This window comes from Myripristis murdjan, chromosome 7, assembly GCF_902150065.1.
Source record: "Myripristis murdjan chromosome 7, fMyrMur1.1, whole genome shotgun sequence".
Lineage (NCBI taxonomy): Eukaryota > Metazoa > Chordata > Actinopteri > Holocentriformes > Holocentridae > Myripristis > Myripristis murdjan.
In genome coordinates this window covers 14,822,373-14,845,585 of record NC_043986.1, presented here as the reverse complement: position 1 = coordinate 14,845,585, position 23,213 = coordinate 14,822,373, and the positions used below count along the sequence as shown (strand labels likewise).

General features: G+C 41.0%; 1 protein-coding gene across 3 annotated transcripts in view; it reads right to left on the bottom strand.

Annotated features, from left to right (window-relative positions):
- The window catches only part of kazna (kazrin, periplakin interacting protein a), a 208,871-nt gene that overhangs the window by 8,899 nt on the left and 176,759 nt on the right, over positions 1-23,213 (bottom strand). For 2 of the 3 annotated variants that reach the window (XM_030055321.1, XM_030055322.1), the window contains 7 exons: positions 21,172-21,363; positions 9,604-9,740; positions 8,631-8,801; positions 7,523-7,606; positions 6,182-6,371; positions 4,645-4,781; positions 4,106-4,229 (listed from right to left, as the gene is read on the bottom strand). In XM_030055321.1, the coding sequence (XP_029911181.1) occupies positions 4,106-4,229; positions 4,645-4,781; positions 6,182-6,371; positions 7,523-7,606; positions 8,631-8,801; positions 9,604-9,740; positions 21,172-21,363 (1,035 nt within the window). Of the gene's footprint in view, positions 1-397; positions 4,230-4,644; positions 4,782-6,181; positions 6,372-7,522; positions 7,607-8,630; positions 8,802-9,603; positions 9,741-21,171; positions 21,364-23,213 lie in introns of those variants that run through there. The other variant, XM_030055323.1, reaches the window with a different exon arrangement.

The window sequence follows — 23,213 nt, the reverse complement described above, 5'->3', positions numbered from 1 at the left end:
TATTGGAGAGGTTAGGGGTCAAATCAAAGCAGAATGTTATTGACACCATGTGCTGACACATATGAGTTTTGTCCCAACAATCTGTGATGGCTTCCTTTCCATCTCCTCTTCCTTTATGATCATTTAATCCAATGTAACAGCAGCAAAGGAAATTGTTTTCAGTGTGAATAATGAGGTAAAAGTGGGGAAAAAAGAGGAAAGGAGGCCATTTGGAAGCGTTTGGGATACAGTCCTGTCACAGATGGACTTGCAGGGCTGAGGGAAGCTGTTCACATATGTTAAAGATGGCAGCCCCCCAGTGTAAAGGGAGGTATTAGGATTAGAGCCATACCACAACAAATGAACTAATACACACACAAACATAAACATTGGGAAAGAGAGGACAGCCACATGGAAATTCAATGTCATTTATTTTATTTTAAAATAATCTTATTTTCTCATTTAGTTCTTTGAGTGTAATTTTGTTTCCATGCCTTTAAAAGTTCTCTGCTACTATTCACTTCTAAACATCTCAGGACTTCAAAATAGAAGTCCTCCGACGAGGCCTACATCTTTGACTTTAAATAAAACTCTTTAATAATAATAATAACAATAATAATAATAATAATAATAATAATTTCATTTCTGTAATGTTATCTCATTTACAAAAAGTAAAATATTAGAGGGAAAAAAAACATAACATGAGAGAGACCTTGGCTCAAAACATAAAACGATACAGTTTTCATTCGATATGGTATTTTTTATCAGGAGAGGATTATCACTGTTGGTTGAATGAAAAAAGTTATCCATGGTTTACATCTAGCTTACTAATGATTAAATGAAGATGCGTGATTGAGTTGAACAGGTTGAGAAACCTGCCATTATTCTTATACGCTTCATTTTATGATTTATGTTTGAGCTAACTTATTGAATTACCTCTATATCCAGTATCTCTGAGTCCATATGTGGGTTGAGCTAAGGTTTAAATCATAATCCTCTCACTGCTAATATGGGCTGTGTTTTGACAAGCATTGTGGTTAAATACAGTTCTAATGTAATCTGTGTCTCTATACTGTTTCAGGTGAGGCTGACAAAAACCTGGTGTTAGTTAAATATCAGGGAGAGAAGAGATTTCCTGGGGGGCAGTGCAGACTCCGGCTAAATCCAAAGAAAGGATGAAAATAATCCGACTCTATGGTAATTCTTCTGCTTGGAGAAACACTATTAACCTTTGGCACACAGTTAATTGCTTTTTTGAGCAATGGCCTGAACTCTGCATGAGAATTTCAGACGAGTTCATGGGGTCATGGGAAAAAGGTATACATTTGCATCAGTTTGATTAGCCTGCTTAAATTTGGTTTTAAACCTCCAGGGATGGCACTTGTCACCGCTCTAAATGGTTTATTTAACATCTACTCCGCGAGCGGGCCTCTAAACTGAAGCTACAACTTTTCTAGTAAAAGGATCGAATTGCTGAGGGTTAGTTAAGTCTCGACGATCATTCTAATATCTAGTATGAATTAAAAGTGACCGCAATTAATTTCAGGTTTAAGTTTTTGTTTTCTTATGTGATAACAGGTGTGAATGATTTATAAAACTACTTTTTCCAGTATAATTTTATTTCAAAACCTTTCAATACACTACTCTAACGAAAATGAACATCAACTACACTATTGTAACATCCATTCTCTTGAACAAGTGAAATAATTAGGATTTAATGATGAGACAAGAGCTGGCTATGACCATTAACTTACTTTACATTACTACTGACCATTTTTCAAAGCGTTCCATAGTTGATTTTTAAAAATAATTTTCCTTATTTTCGTTTTAAATTCAGACATTCAGGTGATAAACCTACCTTAATGTTCTTGTGTCAACATTTTAATGCAGCGCTTAAAACAATTTGTTCAGCAAGTATTTTCTGAAGGAGTACATTATATTGCTGGGGAGTACAACGAAGAGGAATGATGCATTCTGTTTTATCAAAAAATCTGTAGAATCAAAGTTCTACTTGGAGTTCGCCAGGCAATCATAACTTTTAGCCAAATCCATGTTTGCTTACTGTTTGTCTTCTAGGTTTGATTTACTGCCAAACAGCACATGAATGCAATTCTGTTTGGCAGGCGACTCTAAAATCCCGGATGTCGGAGCTTCTCATCAGCATATGAATGCACCAGAAGACATTTCAAATCAATGTGGACATTCAGCTCAAGTATGATGCAATGATAAAGTAACTTGGACATAAATAAATAAATTAACGTCTCGGCGAGGTTATTTTTCATACTGAAATGAATTGGAAAATGTGACTGCCTAGAAGTCGGGGATCAGTGCCACAGGAAAATCCTCATCAATAATTTAACATAAAATATCACTGAATCTTGCTGTTTCTTTTTGGTGCCTTGCTGCGTGCCACACCTCCTCTAGCTGCACTCATTAGGGGTGAGGTTAATTAGCCTACGGTGTGGATACTTCATGTAATTGTGCAAAGGTGATATAAGACTGTGACTCTGCTGTAGATTTTAAATGTCTTAAGAAAGGTCAGAAGAGCAGAGTGTTGACAAGACAAGGAATAAAATGCAGAGTCTATTTCTGTGTATGCGGGAGTATTTTCCTTCTCTTCTTGAAGATAAGGAGCTCTACACCCAGCACCACAGCCTGAGAGGTCTGAAAGGCTGTGAGTTCTTTTTTTGTTTGCTGCCCTGCCTCGAAGCTGGGAAAAATAAATCCAGTCCTCTACAAGTATGATTTGGAAAACAGTGAGTAGTAATGTCAAGTATATTTGAATTTCAGTAAATGGGCTAAAACATAAAACACCACGGGTGCGGTCCTTTACTTCACTGATCTTTCCTAATTTTTATGCAATGTAATTTCAAATGGTGCGCCTTTCAAGTGCAGATTCAAAGAACCTTTTTAAATTTTTCGTTCAGGCTGATGATCCCTTTGAAACTAATCAGAACATTTCTGAATAACACATGGTCAGCTCGGTGAATCTTATCATTTCATTGGAAATGGACGAAAATCAATAATGGGCATCACAAAATCAGTAACTGACCTCTCTTTTTTCTTCTTTTTTTCTTTTTCTTCTTTTTTTTTTTTTTTAACAATCTCTCACTGTTGCAACAGCATATCCAGGAGAAGACATTTCTTTTTAATAGGGTAAAGGTCTTGTTCACCATGCAGTTAGGTACCAGGGCTACATGCATGCATATCACACATGCTTCTTAACAGATAGTAAACACATTGGTCAGTTTCTTACATTTCCTGTTTGGCTTCATGTTGCAATGAAACAAATAGTTCTGCAGAGAAAGCTCAATCCTTGCTTAGCGGTGTCTTTGAAGTCTGATTGAAGCAAACATCAAGGAGTGTCTCTGCAGTTTTGTTGGGCGTTGAGGAAGGCATGGTACAACCAAATTGGAGGTGGATTTGAGGAGTCTGCATGTTGCCTACAGGAAACTGATCTCATCATGGCAGTGTGGAAGGGGATGACCAAGCAGGACAATAAACAAGGAGGAGTTTAAGTTAAAAGGTAGTGAGGGAAAGGGTTGGGTGGGCGCATGTCCAAAATAACAAAAGGCATTCAGGACAAAGAGACATTTACAAGCACAAAGTGCACATCAACTGTTATTTACATGTACAGCAGTCCTTCAAGTTTCCAGTTGATTGAAAACAATAAAAGTCAGAATGTAAAGAACAATTAAAAGAACCAATGACACAGCCATTTTGGAGGGCAGATACAAGAGAACATATCCACATCTTAGCTGTGTGACACTGCCCACTCTATTTACAGTACTGTACATACATACAGGTGCAATTTGCTCGTAAGATTTACACTTCAGCGAAGCAAGACGCGCCTCAGGCTTCTGACATGGCCTCTGACCATGGACTACACATACATGCACACACACTCACACATCTGCGTGTATGCCTGTGAGAATGCATACACACAATTATGTCCATACACACTGACGCCGGCGCTCGCCCACGCTCACGCATACACACGCAGACATCAACGCTATGCCCTCTTCCACTAATTGCCACGAAGGCTCTCCAGGTGTTTTGCTCAGACATGTATTTTTGTTTTACCAGTCTGCATCTTCTTCTATGTAGTAATCAGGGGTTGAAGTACCATCAAACAAACCAGGATCCAGGGACTTGCGCTGCTTGCCCCGGGCGAAGACACGCGACAGCGAGCCCAGCCCCATCTTCTCTTTCTTCTTCTTACGCTTCGCCTCCTCCAGATCTTCTAGGGACTGAGGAGAGAGAGAGAGAGCGAGATCAGAGGGAATACGGAGATGAAGAGACAGGCGGAGGAACAGAGGGATGCAAGGGCAGAGAAGTCAGCGGAAGGGGTGGAGAAGAGTGAGCACAGAAAAAAAAAAAAACAGAGCAAGACAAAGAAAGTTTGCAGCACAGAGAGGAAGTGACAGTGAACAAGCTGCCAGACATGCACGTCTTCAATGACCACATCCCAACGAATGACCTTCAAAAAAAAAAAAAAAAAAAAAATCATCACAGGTCACATGAACAGACAGTAGATCGCATGAGGTGTGCATGTGTCCAGCCAGGAGGACGGCAGAAAGAAAAGACAGTGGCAGGGCACTAGAATTGGAGGCTACTACCAAGGAGGTGATTACTTGGGAGGGAGCGATGGTGGGCAGCTCTTACATTGCAGAGTGAGTGGGTCCGGTGACGCGGCGAGTTGATGTCGCTGGGTGTGGACGACCGGTCTCCTTCAATGGCCGAGGCATCGGAGATGATGGAGGGCTGGCGGGAGTGGCACGGGCTCACCCGCACCGCAGCCACTAAACGGGATGAGAGGGGGAAGAGGGGAAAGAGGGGAAAGCCTTGTTTTTCTTCGGGGTTGTGTGGGCATCAATAGTAGCATAGTTAACATAACATACGTGTTTTTGTTATTGTTGTTTTCTCTTTTTGTCACTGTTAGTGGCTAATTTTCATTTTCAATGCACTATAAAAGTATGCAAAATAAATGTTTGCAGTTACTTAGCAACAGTGAAACATTGTCACAGAGGCCGAGTGGTTTTGTATGAAGTGTGTGTTTGCGGCATTGCATTGCATACCAATCAGGGCATTCCTAAATGTTACGTGCTTCCCCCTTCCCCCTTCTTTTTGACTGCTTGTTTCTCCAGATGTCCCCAGCTAATCTGCTATCTTTTTGGCAAGAGTGGGAAGCTTTTATTTGAAGCAAGCTCTGAGAATCTTAAGACTTGTTTTTGTGCATTTTTTTTATTTTTATCTAGAGAAGGATGTAGAGTGATGCTGTATTTGGTTAGGTTTAATTCTCTCTTCTCTCTTTGGTAGTGTTGGGGAACTCTTTCAGTCCAGCAGCCCTGTGTGAGGTTGGCATTGGTGTTGTTACTGTTGGCATTCCCCTATCTGTTGTGGTTTGGCTAGACCTCCTTGCCTGTTCAGGTATTTTTTTTGTTGTTTGTTTGTTTGCTTTGGATTTTGTTCCTGTAAAATAATTACTTTGGCCTCTAAACTGCGGCTGGTGACCTGATGTATCATGCTGACTCCATGTCTAAGCCATTCTTCACTGAGGTTGTTACAGTGACAGCTGGGTCTTCTGTAGTTTATGTCTGTGCAACTCAGCCACAGAGCCAACTGTGAAGCCAGCAGCTATGTTTAATAGTAAATGTGTTGTGGGGGGAATGAAAAGTTTAACCAGAAGCCGGGGGAGCTCCCATCAAAAACAAAAGAGTGAGGTGGAAGAAGCTGGAAGGTCTAGGCAGCAAATCTGAAAAAGGTGCCTTATATAAGTCAGAACAAGTGACGGCATATAGCATATGCAAGTGTATGCATTTCATTCACTTTTCATTTTGTGTTCAAATGCCTTTAACTGTTCTTCCAAGAAGAAGTCCATAAAACCCAAGTCACCCTTAGCTGCCACCTGTTTCAGATACTAAGCAAACACTTGCTGATTATGTAGACTGATGGAGACGATAAAGCCAAAATATGCTGACTGCGACTGCCGAATAAAGCACACAAAATGTCCCATTCTTATATGAGTGAAGCGTATTTGGTAGCCAACAATGCAGGAATGTGTTTGTACTAAGCAGACTGCCAAGGTGAATGGGTGAGTGTGAAGCAGATGAAAAATAGCATGGGTGCTCCGGGATAAATCTGTGTGCATGTGTGTTAGCACGTACAGGATGAGGGTGTGCATGTGTTCATGTTGCCCTACCCTGTCTGTCGGTGGGATGTCCTGTGTGGACATAGAGGGTCTGCTGACTCTGTCTGATGGCAGCAGTCAGGGGAAGATCCGCCTGCATCACCCATTCCTGGTTGTTGCCGTTGACGACCGTTTCCGTGGGCATGGCCAGAGAGTGGCGCTTGGGCACGTCCTTGGTCAGGGTGGCTAGAGACTGCTTGGCCTTAGGAGGGTAGAAAGACATACAGAAACTCTCAGAGTGCTGGTCCTTAACAAGCAACAATCTGACATTTTTGCTGCAAAGAAATCCTCAATTTGAATTGATTTCTGAGTTTTTGAATGATTGAAAATAAATTTTTGTTGTGTTATTGTTCTAAATATCAATTGTGTCTATGTAGTGTGTGTGCCTGCCCTCTGCAAATGCATGTGTATGTATCACTAGGTAGAGTCGTGTGTACAAAATCCTACTACAATGCGTGTGTGTGTGCATAGATGTGTGAGTTCTCCTGAGGGCTTCTTTTCCGTTTGTTGTCTCATGAAAAATGCAGCTGAATTCCTGTTCAGCTTTTGCTGTGTGAAATCTCCCTCCGACTGCTCCTGATGGAGGGCTGAAAAAAAAAAACGAGAATATCTGGAGGACTTGTTTGCCGTTCACTGCCAAAGGGTGGACGGGTGGTGAAAAAGAGAGAGAAGCAGGGAATAATGAAGCTGTTCTACAAGTTTAAAGAATACATGTGCTCTGTGGGACCTTGACACCAGAACACAAGTCATCATCTGTTAGCTGGCACAAAAATGGACAGCTGGAGCCTTGAGAAGTGTGTCTCTCAGTGTGTTTTTTGTCTGTGCATACTGTCTCTGTCAAAATTCTGTGTGTGTGTGTGTTTGCTTGCATGTGTTCTGGTTAGCCTTGACATGCCGGTGTTGCACAAACGCCAGAAATCTTGTTATTGTGCATATCTTATCATCATGCCAAGCGGCGAGCTGCACATCAACAGTGGCACAATCACCGTCATTACAATCACCTCTATCTACCAGTGGTTTACCGATTATCATTCCCAGTCCTTGATATGCAAAACAGAGAGCAATCACAAACCTTCGGAGGAATCATTAGCATCGGAAGAAGGATTTACCCAACAATTCTTCCCCCGATTAGGCCTGAGAAAACATTCAAATCATCCACAATTGGAATCCTTGGGATTACTATTGTTAGGATCACTGGGATCAGTGAGGGTCGGCTGAGGGTTAGTGAAACACGTGCAATTGGGGCTGGGCTTCCCACGACAACATGAGGCACAAGTACAGTAGGAGAGGTTTCCAGGGAGCAGACGGGGCAAAAAAGGTAAAAATTAGAGTGGGCTGGGGGGCCTGTCTTACCGCCATGACCCTAGGAGAGGAATCCCTGTCGGCAAGCCGGTCAAACAGCCGGAACTCCATTCTCTGATTCACACAGTTACTGATCTGGGGGGTTGGAGACATGAGGGATGGCTATACTGTACATTCAAAGGCTTTCTGTGATTACATGTATCCAAAATGTTTCTAGTATATGTAAAAATGCTGCAAGAGATCACATGAAGAAATAACTAGAGGAAACATTTTTAGAAATTAGATTATATACTGTGCTCCTTTAATATTTGGCATGCTGCTACCCTGGCCCAAATAACTTTTTTATTGCTCTTGTCAGCAGTACAGGACAACTCTACAGCTGAGTTCATTTTGATATTCAAGGCAAATTGCGCCCGAAAACACATTAACGCAGTTTAAAAGCAGGGATTGCAGACTTATATTGTGTTTCTAGTGCAGTTTTGTTGTTTTAGGGTGTAATTCCATTTTTCTGTTGGTAAAATTGGCAGAGGTAGCGCACATGCAGCTGCAGCTACAATGGAATTCAATGAGAGAAAGACGTGAGCTCTGTCTCCTCGATGTAGGATTTCTTTCTGTAGGTTTCTTTAAAAATATTTCAAATCTGTGTGTATGCAAATAAGCCATTGCTGTTTTTTTTTGGGGGGGGGATCAACAGTGAAACCTGACAACTAGCACTTCTCTCCAAATGACTTAACTTCTCCAGTTAATTAACTTTGGGCTAGTTAGGCTTGGAATATCAAAAATCCAACCTCAAACTGCAAAACCACACCAGAAACTCACCAATCATTAATCCAAGGTTTTAAATATAGTAAATGTATTTTTAGTCTGTAATTGTCCTTAAATGGTTCCAGGATAAGACATACGTACAGTAAATGTGCTTCTACTTTTTTCACGGATGATTATATCTTCCACATTAAAAAAAGGGGATTTGCAATTTTAAAGGTCGTCACTATTCTCAAGGACAAGTGGAGAACACTGACAGCTGTTACATCTAGCATCAAACTCAACAACAGCAGAGGCAGAGATATAAGGTGTTTCAAAAACACAGATAATAAGTGGCCCTCCCTATGCCTGCCTGCCTGCCTCTCTGTTTGTCTGCCCATCTGACTGTCTGTCTCACCATGGCCAGCTCTGCCTCCAGCTCCTTGATACGGTTTTCTTTGAGGTCCAACTGAGAGCGCAGCATCCCCGTGTGCTCCGTGGCCTCCTTGGTCTGCCGCCGCAGGTCCCACTTCTCTCTCTCCAGCAGGTCCTTCTCTTTGGCCAGCGCCTTCACCGCATCCTCACTCTCCTGGAAGAGAAAGAGACAGGGACACAGCGATGGCTTGATTCAATATCATTAATTAATTTGCACCACACTTTCAAGTTAACATGTTAAATTGGTTCAGTGGTAATGGAACTAAATCAAGTTTCTAATTGCTGAGTTTTTGTGGTTGGTACTCGGTACTCGTCCAAATGAGACAATGCCCTTGGAAACACTAACAAACACACTCTATGCAAATATACTTTGATGGGCATTTATTTTTGTTGAAACCCAATTTAAAGATAAAATGAACCCTTCTTTTATTACTAATATTTATCATTATTATTTTATTTCTATTTAAATTTCTTTATCAATTCATTACTATTATTACTTATATTTTCTTTTATTAATTTGTTTGTTCTTCCACAAGGGGGTGCACTATGGGGGACCTATAGCATGCAGGGCTGGAGAAGAGGATGTAAGGTGGGAGAGGTTGTGTGTTGTAATGGTGTTATTACTATATGCTTTAAAGGACAAGTGAAGAATGCATCTGTTTGTAACCACTACACTGTTTTCAATTAAAAGTCTTCCCACCACTGCCAGGGTTGAGAGTAAACGTGAGAAACAGAAAATTTCCCTTTTTCATAAAATGGAGTCTATTGTGACTGTGGCACTACACTTTATCAGGTTAGACCATGCACGCTCACACATCCATAAAATATTCTCACCCACAGTCAGCCTCTGCACACTGTTGCTATGGTTTTCAGCATGCACAACTTTCTTTTAAGGGGAAAAAACAAACAAACAAACAAACAAAAAAAACAAAAAAACAAACAAACATGTGCTGTACTTTTCTGTGCTGCTCATAGTTGCGTATGAAGTCCCGGAGCTGCTCCTCCCGGCTCTCCAGTGTGGCATAGAGCTGCTGCATCTGGTTGACCAGGTCTGCTTTCTCTGCCTTAAGACGCTTCCGGTCCGCTTTCATGGCTGGAAAAGAAAAAAATAGAGAGATTTAAACAAAGAAAGAGACAGATACAGAGAAAACATCAGCTGCCCATAAAAACTGAATGTCTGTTGTGTGAATGCATACGTGTTCCCATGTGCGTGCATGCACGTGTGCATGCAACAGTATGTGTTTTGTGTGTGAGGATGCATACGTTTACCAGGTAAAATAGGAGGAGCATATGGGTTCAATAATAAATGGCTGTACACTGGGTGGTTGGTAAAACACCACAAAACAATACAGTTATAGAGACAGGGATTTTTTATTCAAGCTGTGTGAGTTGGATCTGCAGACACTTTGTCCTGCACAGTACAGTGAATCCAGGCTGAGTCAAAACAATGCATTTTCTGGAGAAACAGAACTGCATAAGGTGACAAGTTTACCTTTGGATTAAATATACCTGAGGTGTTCAGTGTAGTGCTTGCTTAAAGCAAGAGACAGAGAGGTGAAGGGTTAAAGAAGTGGCTGTTACACTGATTAATGCTTGAATAGGCATGTTTTAATCTTAATTAATTCACCTAAAAATAACAGCAATGTGTTCCATTCCATCATTCAAAGAAACACTGTTATGTTCCCCTATTGGTGTAGAGCACATCAATGACAAAAATAAATGCTGCTTACCCGACTCAGGTGTGATTAAGTGATAGAAACTGTGAGTCAGAAGTGGCAAGCACAATGTATTATTTGTGGTTCAAGAAAAATAAAAATGTCAAAAGCTGTGGGATGAAATGGGGGATTGATCAGGCCTTGCCATGTTAACAATTCAGCTTTTTTCATGTATTTAATATACTGACAGCAATAGGCTCTTAAAGGGCAAAGCACACCAGGCATGGATGCGGCACAACATGGATGCTGCAGCAGAAGACGTCCGTTATAATCAACTGAAGCTGCTGTACTGACCACAGAGGCCATGCAGGCTTCACACTGCAGATCTCTATTTTTGTGTGGCTGGTTTATTTTTTTTCTTGTACATGCGGCTATGCAGTCCTCCAACAACACGGCTGGCACGCACCTCACACATAACACACACGCAGTTGGTGTAACAGGTAATAGAAACGTCTCCACCCCACCTACGTGACGCACAACATACCTAACCCTGGAGTATTTTAAGCCAGGGTGAGGATAATAAGGTGTTTCTAGGTGATTCATGCATTTCTTGTTTTTAATGATGTATAGTTTTTTTACATCTTTGGCATCACGGTAGAATTCATTCTATAGCTATAGTGCTGCATACTAGTCTTTGATTTTTAAAAAAAACTACATCTAGAGACATTGTATGATTTTCTTCATTTGCAGGAGGATAATAAAACAGTTATACACATTTACTGATTGAAAGGATTAAACTGTCGAAAATATTTTTCAAAGAATTCTTAAGAACTGGATGGCCAGTGCCGATAGTCAAAATAAATTTTCCATGTGCTCTTCATTGAGACAAATGGGGCTATTTATGAAGCACTTTCATACTTACTCAAATCACTTGAGCGCTTATTCTGTATGAGTTACACACATCAACACGAACCCTTTAAAAAGAGTGAAAATAAATAAATATAGCCGCCTTTGCAGGCCTAATGTGGCGTGCCTGCTTCTTTATAGAGAGGTGAATCACACATGAACTCTTCTGTCAATCTCCTCTCTGCTTCTGGCTTCGTTAGAGGCTCGGTTGCTGCGTTCTCTCTATCTCTTTATCTCTCTATTGCACACTCTCTCTGAGCCTCTGACACCCACTCACCCACGCATAATGATGAAGAATATGGTTCAGTTTAGTTATTCAGTAATGCTCTAATTTCCTCAAAGACAACATCTCCTTCTTTCTCGCCTGTCCATCTGCCATTATAATGCTCCCTCCTGGTTTGCTCTCTTTTCCTTCCATTTATCATGCCATGGAGGCTGTTTTCCAGACATACTCTTTAGGCTGAATAGCCCTCCAGCTATCTTCCTAAACTGACAATATATTCCTTCTCTGTGTTCATATTCAATCTGTCCACCTTTCCCCCCTTAACACTGACATCTTTATCCTTACTGCAGAGCTGCTACGACTGCTGAATGTCACAACACTATGCAGTTGTCTATTTTTCTCTCTAGACTTGTCACTGTGTGTTCACCTTTCCTTTTCTTCCCTCTCTTTTCTCTCACAGCCAGCTGCGTGTCATTAATTAACTTATATCACAGCCTGTTTAGTTGCATGACATTCACAACTTGTGTCTGGGGAGCCTGTTCGGGCGGGAGGGGGGAATAGAAGCGCATTTTTTTCCAAGGACAGATTCACCCTCTCGTTTCCTCTCCTCCATTTTTCTTCTGTCACCCTGTCCTATCTCTCTCTTTCACCCGTTCTTGCAGGGTGGAATCTGCAAGCCAAAGGGATACTCGAGCCAAAGTGCCCGGCGACAGAAGACAAGAAACATCCCTCATTGGCCAAGAGAAACAGGAAACCTCCCCGCACCTGCCTCAGGAAGTGAAATCAAAGCCTCCTTTGTGATGAGCCAAAACGGTGCCGCTGCCTCGCATCCTGCACCTGTGACCGTTTGGCAGCACAAACCCTCCTAGTGTCGGACACAAGAAAACACTGACTGCGACTCGGAAAAAGGGTCCATTCACAGTCGCAAATCATGTTAAAAAAAAAAAAAAAAAGCACTGCTCCTACAACCTATTTATGAACAACTTTAATGGGTAAAGATGGTCTAAGAGATAGTCAGCCTGCTCATTGCAATTCCATTAAAGCAGACAGGTGAAATGAGGAAGTTCTAGCATGTCTCCTCGGCTGACAGCCATATTAATGACTCCCATACTCGGTCGCTCTGTCCAAGACGCCGGGCCGCGATCGGCAACTTATTACCAGATGAGACGAAGGGAACCACCTGGGAACCAGACAGGCCTGAAGCTAATGTGTGTGGAGCTGGAGGAAAAATAGGGCAGAGCAAGATATTGGAAAGACCTGAATTTAATGGATGTCTTTTCATGGAAGAGCCTTATCTGCTGAAGCGCCTGTCTTCTTTCTTTGTCGTGTGTGGGAATGTGTGAGTGTGCACACGTAGACATGAAGGTGGGCATTTTGTGTGCTTGTTGCTGTATATCTATTTTCCCTCCGTGTGTGTGAAATAAGCGTTTGTGCTTCTGTGTGCGTGAGTGTGTGTGCATGCCGGGCACATTCAGACACTCAAAAGCCAATCCAGCTACTGTGGCAGTGGAAGTGTAGATCAGGACACTTGCAAGACACAAATTCACCACCAATAGTTGAGGCAACTGCCAATTTCCCCCTCAAAAGGAAAAAGAAACACACCACAAAAACCTCTCTGCCTGTCTGCGCCACCGACTGACATTTTCTGTGAAATCTGCATAAGTGGTTTTTAGCTCGCCACACGAAGGCTGTTTCACAACCACAGCTGTTGTGTTTTTTGTGCAGGTTAATGTGAGCATCTACTGTAGTATGCTAAAAGCCTTTGTCTGCTCAGCTCTCCTCTGATGCTTTTGCTACTGGAGGGCTTGGATTGCCTGCGTGGAGTGGTCCAACTCATTAGCGGCGAAACAGGAACACTGGGCTCCTGTGGGAGTTCCCACTTATTGAAGTGGCTCTTGTGCTTCCTGTATTCTGAGACTGACACAAAAAAAGTGGAGGGATGGTCACCGGGTCATGAAATAGGGGGAAGGAAATCAGGCAACACAGTGTGGGTTTGCATGCGCTTGAGCCATGTTTGTTTCTAGGTTGTTTTTAGTTAGTTAAGAGAGACTCACCTTGTGGTACGTGTTTGATATTTTTGGTCCTGAAATATATTTTCATTTAAAAAAATAACAAACACAATCTGTTACACATATCCTAATATGAAACAGGATATCATCTAGGGTTTTGGTTAAGGTAGTAGTGTGATATGATGATAACTCTGGGCTTTTCCTGACTTTAAAGGCTACATGACAGTAAAGGGATGCAGATTTTCAGATGTTATTAGACTGTTATACTGTAGTTGTTCTATTATTTGTTTCAACTTTTGTCATCATACAAACATTACTAATGACTGTTTATCGAAAATCTCTTGTGTCTGTCTCTTGTAAAAGCACCAATAGTCATTCCTATAATATCATCACAATCAGCGTTGATGTATTTGCTCAAAGATATTAGGCTATGATATTTGATTCTGTCCATACTGCTTTCCCAAGTTGCATCCATGCAGAATAATAACAAATTTTTGAAATTCCTGCATAAAAAATGTCCTGTTTCACATACTTGCAGGCCTTAAAGATGATAAAATTGTGATCATGCTCAAGCCAAGATACAATGGCACTGTGCAATTCTGGCGGTTAGACTTGGTTAGACTACTACTGCCAGTAAAGAAGGTAAGGTTACTCTTTGCATCAGGCCAAATGCTGCATCACTTCAACCCCAGTCTTCTAATTCACTCGCAGCATTTCTTTTCTCTGGTTAAATAATAACCCTCATTATCTACTGTGCTCCATCTATTCTGCTGCAAAAATAATGACATCTTTGCCTTAATTATAGCTAGATGACAGTTTCTGCATTGCTGTTTTCCAAAAATGTTCTCTATGCTCACTATCTCTAACAGCCAAGTTTTCCCATCGGTCTCGGACTAAAGAGGATTTTCACAAAGCAAAATAGATGACACAGGAGAGTATGTAAATAATATTGACGAGAGAAGCCTGTGCATGGAAAATATAAAATAATTAGAGCTTTTGGGAATTAATAGCCATCGAAAATGCAATTTGCATGCCTTAAACTGAATTAACATAATGTTTTATCATAAACGTCAAGCTGCCATCCAAGCAAGTTCGCATTACCTGACAACAGGACTTCAAAGACAGACAAGCCTCACCCACTTATCAACACCTATTCAGATAATGATGTTCTTCACATTAATGAATGAAGCCACTCTATACTGGCACCACTCCATGTAACTTGTGTCCTAAAGAGAAGGGACAGGCTTTTAGTCAGCTCTTAACATAATTAGTTTGGGAGAGAACAAAAGAGACACTGACTCATAGGAGGGAGCCCATTGTTCGAGGTTTGGGATTTCAAATCTGCCAGCTGAATAATGAAGTAGGATCCTTGGAGCCGGTGCGCTCACTTTATCTCCTCAGCACCCATAACACACACAGTTCACACATATTACAATGATGGTAGTAGGTTGATATGTGCAGTGCCACTGTCAAACACAAAGACAGTCCCAACTGTATAGCAGGTGAAGCCGGGCATTGTACCCGGCTCCTTTGCACGGATGCTGTAATGATGTATGGCAATGTTACAGCATGTTAATTAAAGCGAATTAATGTCACAACATGAACCCACAAGCCCCAGAGATGACATTTGACCCTCGCTACGGTGGCAATTCAAGAGCGGCAGAGCTTTAGGTCGCACAGCCAATAAGGCCCATTAAAAATAGATCAAACATTGCTCATTAATGGATAGTCTTTTGGTGTGTGTGTGTGTGTGTGTGTGTGTGTGTGTGTGTGTGAAATTTGAACGGCAGCAATGGCAACACTGTAAGATCAGTAAATCAAGAAAAGAAACACTCTGATCCTGTTGCTTTGCTCTAGTTAAATGAGATGTAGATATAAACTGGGAAGACAAAATAACTTCTTTCTTTTGGCTCACATCAGCCATTCAAAATGTGAGCTGTCCTGTCTGATGAATGTTGTACTGACTATTAGGAATGTCACTGATGCTTAGGTACCGACTCACTACCAACATTTTGAAAATGATATCAGTTCTGGTGTTTTTAGAACTGACACAAGCTGACCCCTCACTCTGTCACTCAGTGTTCTCATGCTAATTTAGCCATAGTCTTCATGTGCAAAAAGCTGAAACACTTAAAATTACAGTCACGCTTACAAAACTGCAATTCAAAATGAGTTGCAGCAGGGAAATTAGTATTTTAATGCTACAGCCGAATGTTGCACTTGTAACACTGTGTTCTTCTTCTTCTAATGTAGCCTATGTGGTTTTCAAAGTGGGGTCCAGGGAACCCCAGGGGTTCCTGAAAGGCCTCCAAGGGGTCCTCAGCACAACAAGGAATATTTAATTTTACTATTGAATTCACTAGAAATTGTTATGATACAAAAAAAAAAAAAAAAAAAAAAAAATGGTGATTTTACCACCATCTTTTAACCTCACCAGTTTGAATCTATTCATTAATGTTCAAATATGGCATCTAAACCACTGAATACTCACTAGGGTTGGCCGATATGCCCCAAAATGAATCATGATATTAGTCAATATCAATAATTATGCTGATCTATTTCACATGATTTTTTATATCAGATGCTAACCTCCTTAGCCAAACCAACACAACCCAGCATGCAGTTTATGTGTGCCGTGTGTCTCCTCGCTTGTGACTGGGCATGCAGCTGGACGTCTCTCCATTCCTGCCTCATCACTGGCAGCTTGTCTGCCTTTTGTGTGCCTGCTGTCTATTCTTGCCACATAATTGGCTATTTGTGCATCCGGCACAGTAGACAATAATGTGGAAATTTATTGACGTTTCATTGAACATTTATTATGTTTTTATTGATGAATGTCGTAATATTTAGCACATATCAAAATACCTTGCCATATCAGGGTCCCTTGGGCAAACTCTCTTCAAATAGTCTGACTTAATGAGAGTTAACTAGGGCGGTTCAGAGGATTAAAAACTCTGAAATCCCCTGGCGTACTTGAAACACAAAGTTTGTTTGTTCACTTGATAATGTTTATACATGTTTTTAAATAAGGGAGTGTATACTCAATGGGATTTCTACTTTTGTAGTGATATTAAACCAGGTATCAAGAACTGTGGAATTTCACTGGTACTGGTATCAACCACAAAAAGTCTGGCATCGTGACATCCTTACTGACTGTGATGTGGTTATGATCTTCAGTATCAGTGTCTGAAACTATTTCTCCAACTGCACCTCATTATTCACCACTGTCTCTACTGGACTTAAGATGATGAAATCCAGCACTGCTGTAATATGCAGTAAGACTGAGCCCGCTTGTTCAGGTATGAGTAACGCAATATCAAGTAATGGATGAGTACAAAAACGAGGGCAGCAGCCACAGAGTTTCTCCACAGATTCTGATTGGTACACTTCCTGAATTTCTAACTGAGGATTGGTGGATGACTATGGTACCCCTGACAACCACTGGGTGCCACTGTGAACCAAACACATGCCCTCGCTGGAGACTGACCAATTTTAAAACAGCAATACCTTTGCTCATTACTTGTTATGATGAGGCTGCTGCCAGTAGCAAGGAAATAAATCACTGTAGATTCACGAAAAACATCAGCCCATGATGATTTTCTCCAGCTCCCAAAATTCAATTGGAAGCTTTTTGAAAAGTGCCTTAATTTGTTTAAAAAAAAATCACTAAACACCATGCAATTAATTGAATGTTATCAAGTTCCAAGAAGCCCAATGGGACTGTGGCGGCACCAAGAGTGAATGTTTGTGTGTGTGTGTGTGTGTGTATTTAAGTGTCTATTGAGGAAAGAGGCCTTGTAGTCAAGGACAGAGCTGCTTTCTGAGCACGTTGTAGCGTGAAATGACACTAAACAGGCCAGGCAGACTGTGCTTTGATGATACATAGCTGTCCGTGGCTTTCATTTGGGCTCTGGATTGAGTGGGAGTCCCTGAGTGATAGTAATTAGCCAAAGCGGAAATGGCTAATTAAAAACTGACAGAGAGAGCCAACTGTACTTTGAAAATTCATTTAACACAACTTTGATGAGAAATTGCATAAGTCCAAGCGACAGTCGGGTAAACTTATAAACACCTCTTGAAGAACAGTCCAATTACCTCAGCAAAACTGGGCTGTTCGTAAACGTTCACTTTAGCTATGGGGCTTCAGAGATCCCTAAGATAGTTTCGGTTTGCTCATGTCAATTGTGTGCTCTTCTTTAAGGTAGAGGGCGTGAAATGACTTCATGTAACAGTTCTTGGGCCGGATGGAGTGCCCACGGATATCACAACAAAACCTGCAATTGTCAGTGCTTGGCAATTACCCACCATCACAATTACAGTGCTCCGAGGCCAAAGCCTGGCACAGAGTGGGAGTGAGGACAGGGTTTAACATTGAGACAGAGCAGCATTACAGCCAAAAAAAAAAAGAGAGAGAGAGAGAGAGAAAAAGAAAACTAAAAAAATAACTAGAGAAAAAATAGACCAAAAAGTACCGTTCCTCTTTGCATTTTCCATTTCGTATTCATAGGCACTGAAAAATCTGCATGTAATTTAGCAGCAAACTGTCTGTACCGAGGTAGGAGTGGCAACACAGTTTCTGTGAACCATTCCCAAAGTAAACAGGTATTATCTCAAGTGGCAGAGAGCAAAGGAGGGATGATGCATTTCTTTCACGCTACTTCATCACTCTAGCCTTTTTTTCATCCAAACAGAGGCAGTGGAAAATAAATAAACAAAAAAAAAAGAAAAGAAAAGAAAAGAAAAGAAAAACACACAAAACCACTCTGCTTCACAATAATTGTTGGTAGCACTTCAATCAAAAACCCCTGGGGCGCTTAAGTTTTCCACACATTGCTCTCATTCTTTGGGGAAAACACTTTGTCTGAGCATCTGGTGGGATGTTCACAATATGCCAGTCTTGAGAAAACTGGAAAAATCAAATGGACTCGACATCTCGCCTCCAATCAATTGGCAGCATACGGAAATTGCGGTAGTTAATGAGCTATTCTCGAGAACACTTGGCCAAGGTTTCATTCACATCAGAAGCAGCTTTAAATCCCAACAATCTCCAGCTCCGACGACTAATGAGTCTTTTCATTAAACTACAAGCTCTTCAAATACATAAAGTTACCAGGCAAAGAATGCTTACGTTCACGTTTTATCCTTTAATGTAGGATAAGCAGAGCAGGTTTCAGTTCCTGTAGCAGTGTTTGTCCTCCAGCGTTACAGTACCATTATTTTAATGTTGTCAGATGGAGGTGCACGTTATTCTGCTTTGAAAGGGAAGAAAAAAAAAAAAAAAACAAACACACATGCTGCAATTATAACCACTGATCCCCAGTAGCATGTGCGATATGTATAGGAAGAAGATGAATGCTTTTTATGGGAACAACTGGTAAAGCAACTCAAACAAGTACAAATTAGACAAAATGGGATGACAGCTGCGTTTCCAGTTTCTGTTTGTAAACAGCTGAAAACATCACTGGGGACAGAGCCAAAATTCCTGGCACCGTCCCACCATATGCAATGGGTTGGAGGAAAGTCATAATGATAAAGCTTGCTTATTGCATCGCTGGACTTTCACTGGAGATTTAAAAAATAGTATTCTTGGACTCGAGCCACAGAGGTGATGAACAAAGATAGTGTGACATCCATCCACAAACAAAGGACCTGAAGGAACTCTAACCAGTACTTCTGTGCAGGTCTGGCCGTGAGGAAAATAACAAAAATATAAATATTTAAGATATCTTGCTGCTTTCAACACTGAACGCATACCCTGTCACACTCTGACCTTGTGCTCTGGCCAAAAGAACCTCTTGCACAGTAACTTCAACTCTGCATTAATAATGATAGCAAAAACAGCATCAAGAATGTCATCCCACTCAAGTTCAATTCAGCTTCCATCAGTGCCAGAAGCTATTCCAACACCACCTAACTGGAATATGACAACAAGCAATTTCCTATTGTCCTCCCACATAGCCCAGCTTAATTGCAGACCAGATCCAGCTCGCTTACCATTTCTGGGCCTTGTAAGCCAACCAAAGTCTCCCTTTATAAAGCTTTCATTAGCTGCTGATTGCTGTCAGAGCCTGCAGGGTTTCACAGGCTTTGGCCTTCATTAACAAGCCTGAGTCATACAAATTACTGTATGAGTCTGGGTGCAGTCTGTTCAGACAGCAAAACAGCCAGCCGAAGAGGAGATAAGTGTTTATTTGATTGTGCACTATTCTATTCTGCCCTAGTCCGTTTTGTTGTGTTCAATACGCTTCCCAAAAGCGTAGGCTGCAAGAGTGTCAAGTGAAATGTCGCAGCAACAAAATCCCCTGACAGCATGTCATGTGTTTGTCTGATACCAAATAGGGGTTTGCGCTTTGCCTCATTCCGTGGAAGATAATTCTCTGAAAAGAATGATTCACTGCTGTGCTGATGACATCTCTGCTGTGTGCTCTGCAATCCATTGTGCACTCTGTGACTGAACTTGTGCATCACTTTACCCAGTGCACCTTGTCTATGAAAACCACTGCATGTCTAATCCCATTTCACATACACTCATTGTAACACTGCATCAAATACTGAGCCAGTTCCTTGGCCATGTACATAGAAGAATCATTACAGAAGCAAACTGTGATACTCTATATATAATTTTTTAAAGTATAAGTCTAACCATGATAAATATTAATGCCAGTTTTCTTTCCTATGCAATGCATGTGTTGTTGTGGTAACCTGTAAAATCCCTCTAGATATCCTACATTTTACTAATACTAAATTTTAAATGTGTCTTTTAGCAGATAAGATGCAAGCATTTAATAATCATGGGGTCTGATGGGTTTGTATGTCTACATGTCAAAGGATCGCTTACTTAGCACCATGTTGAAATCCATTTACTTAGCACCATGTTGAAATCCATTTCATGGGAACTGCTTTCAGGCTCAGAAACATCCTACCTTAGCCTGGAGGCTTGAAATAAGATGGGGTTTAACTGCAAGGACTCTCAACTGGTGTGAAGTACTGTTTAATTTGAGACTTCCAATATAAACAAACAATAAATAAATAAATAAAAGCTTGCAGTGTGAATTCTGGGCGAAGTTGGCACAGGTAGTCGCCACACCTTTTGGAGAGGTATTGCAGTTTTCATACCTTCTGTCCTATCTTGATCCTCAAAGTCACAATCCAACATTGTTTCTATGGTTTAACTGTGCGGCTACACTGTTTTGCCTCCTTTGCATAGACATACCTAGTCCTGCTTCATTTAGAGTTTCTCAATGGGCACATTAGTACAAAAGCAGTTTGATGGGAACTACTTTTCATTCACAAAACAATATATTTTTTATTTGTTGACACACACATCTCCTGGATGGATTACATTGGAATAATTTGTCTTGAAATGAGATTTTCATGTCTTTTGGAGTTGAGTGAAAGTGCATGGCATCAAACACAAAGGAAACAGGGAAATACGTTTAATGATAATGGTTTCTTTGATAATACCATGTAAGAATCCACTAAATGGTTTAAAAGGGAGAGACAACATGTTGGAAGATGGGCTTAACATTCACTGTGGCTGGAATTGTCCTTTAATTAAACGTGATGCTTTTTGTACAATTTAAAAGCCATCAAAAGAGCACAAATGATTAACAGGCTGCATTTATTTTCATCTGTGTGCACCAGCTCTTGCTGTTCATGTTCTGTCTCTTTGTTTTAGATAAAAATATGTTAGCATATTAACATGTAAGCACATCCTTCAGTTTCCCTCACCTTGCAGTGCCTCCTTAGCCCGGTCCAGCTCCTGCTCCTTCTGGGCCAGCTGCACGCGGAGCTCGGTGGCAGAGAGCACGTCGGCCGAGCAGCCTCCCTGGGTCTCCTCCAGGTCCTTACTCAACATGTCCTTCATCTGCCTCAGCAGGTGCACCTCCTCCTGGAGCTGGGCCACCTCCTCACGCAGCAGGACTACAGTGAACACAAAGAGAGGAGAGCTTAGCTGACCAAGCCAAAAAACATGGCTTAATATATATTTGAAGTTGAGATGTGCTTCACTGATTTTATCAGATAACCTAATGAGTGAAGCATTTTTGAAGCAATTCTCAGACGTATTTACAAATGTATGCACTACTACTTTACCAGCAGCAAGGGCAATGTGCATACTTAATACATTTATTAGCTTTAAATAACTACACAGGGGATATCACACACACAGTTCTATTTGAAATGTAGAATTGATTTAACATCACCACGGGAGGTTATGGTTTCCATTTGTAATTGAGATAACTGCGGTACCAAATTACTGTTGGTATTCAGCATTACAGGGGTGGTGGAGGCGTAGGGGCAAGGCACTGATATTATAATGCAAATTGTCTTTGAAGTTGCCTGCTAAAACTACTCTGTTGGCAGAAATGAAGAGGAAGGGAGAGGGGTGTATCCATTTGATATTCAGTGACTGGTATTTTAAAGAGCTCCTCCCTGGTGTCAGAAAGAAGTAAACAATCAGATGAAAAACGCAAAAGAGAAACAGCATTTTTCACATTTTGGCTCATCCCTGATAAAACTTCCTAATCCTGTTAAAATATCAAAAGCAGAGAGAGCACTTTTTAACAAGCCTCAACAGACAGGTGTCACACTTGAATCTTGTCAAGTTGAACTCCAGACGCTAAATATTTCATATCAGTTTTTTTTTCTTGCACACTGAATGAGCTCTTCTAGTTGGAGCATATGGAGAGTGATTTATATAAGAATGAGTGGAGTCATTCGGCTCAATTTCATACATCCTCGGGGCATAAGGGGGAAGCTGAGGAAAACCGCTCACTCTGTCTGAGATGCCTCCACTACCAAGTGCCAAGAATAAATCACACTCCTCATATCCCAGCTCCAATATTACTCTCTAAGAAACTGAAATCAATCAGAGATGAATGAGGAAACTCACAACAGGAGAATGAATATGCCAAAATATTTTGAGAGGAACAGGCAAAATAAAGAGGAATAAGGACTGTACTTTGTTTTAATATGGGGCAGGATGATTACTTTGAGGGGATCCAAGTCTATGACTGTAATTCAGAGAGCTCACTAAACCCAAAGCTAACAATAGATTTACGATAATCTCAGCTAATTCCAAGAGCAAAGGCTTTGTAACTATCACAGTATGAGGAAACATCAAAATCTGGATAAGGGCAGCTTATTTTCTCACTATGATTTTTCCATTAATAAATACATTAAGAGCTCAATGTGTTTATGCACAAGGCCAGGTGTCCCCCAGGGTTCCACTATGGGGCCTAATGTGTTCTATATTTCTTTTAATAACTTGGATAAGGGCATTCAAGCAAAAATACACTTCTATGCTGATGACACTATTATTTATACACATGCAGTGCAATAGCCAGCACCATAATTGAAACATTTGAGCCCCCCCACAGCTAACCCTGTGTGGGCTCCTTTCCTGTAGCACAGGTGCATTTTAACATCTTTCATAGTGAGCTACTTTTTCAATCGCACAACGAAATTTAACAGACCACTTTAGAGCACTGGACACAGATTAGAGTTAATTAAACAGCTGGGGGTTTTTAAGATTACAAATTATAAAGTGTTACAACTGCTGCCAAAGTGCTGATCCTGTGACGGCTTTGACTGCAAGAGGTATCCAAGGTCCTCTGTACTTGTCTCCTCATTATTCATTGTTGCAGATTGCAGCTGTCTAGTGTTAATGATAAACTAGGCGGAAATTCTTGGCCATAAAATTTTTCTGGCGGAGATCCAGTTATTTTCAGCATGCAATGTCAACCAATCAGGGGCCACTAGGAAAAGCTGAA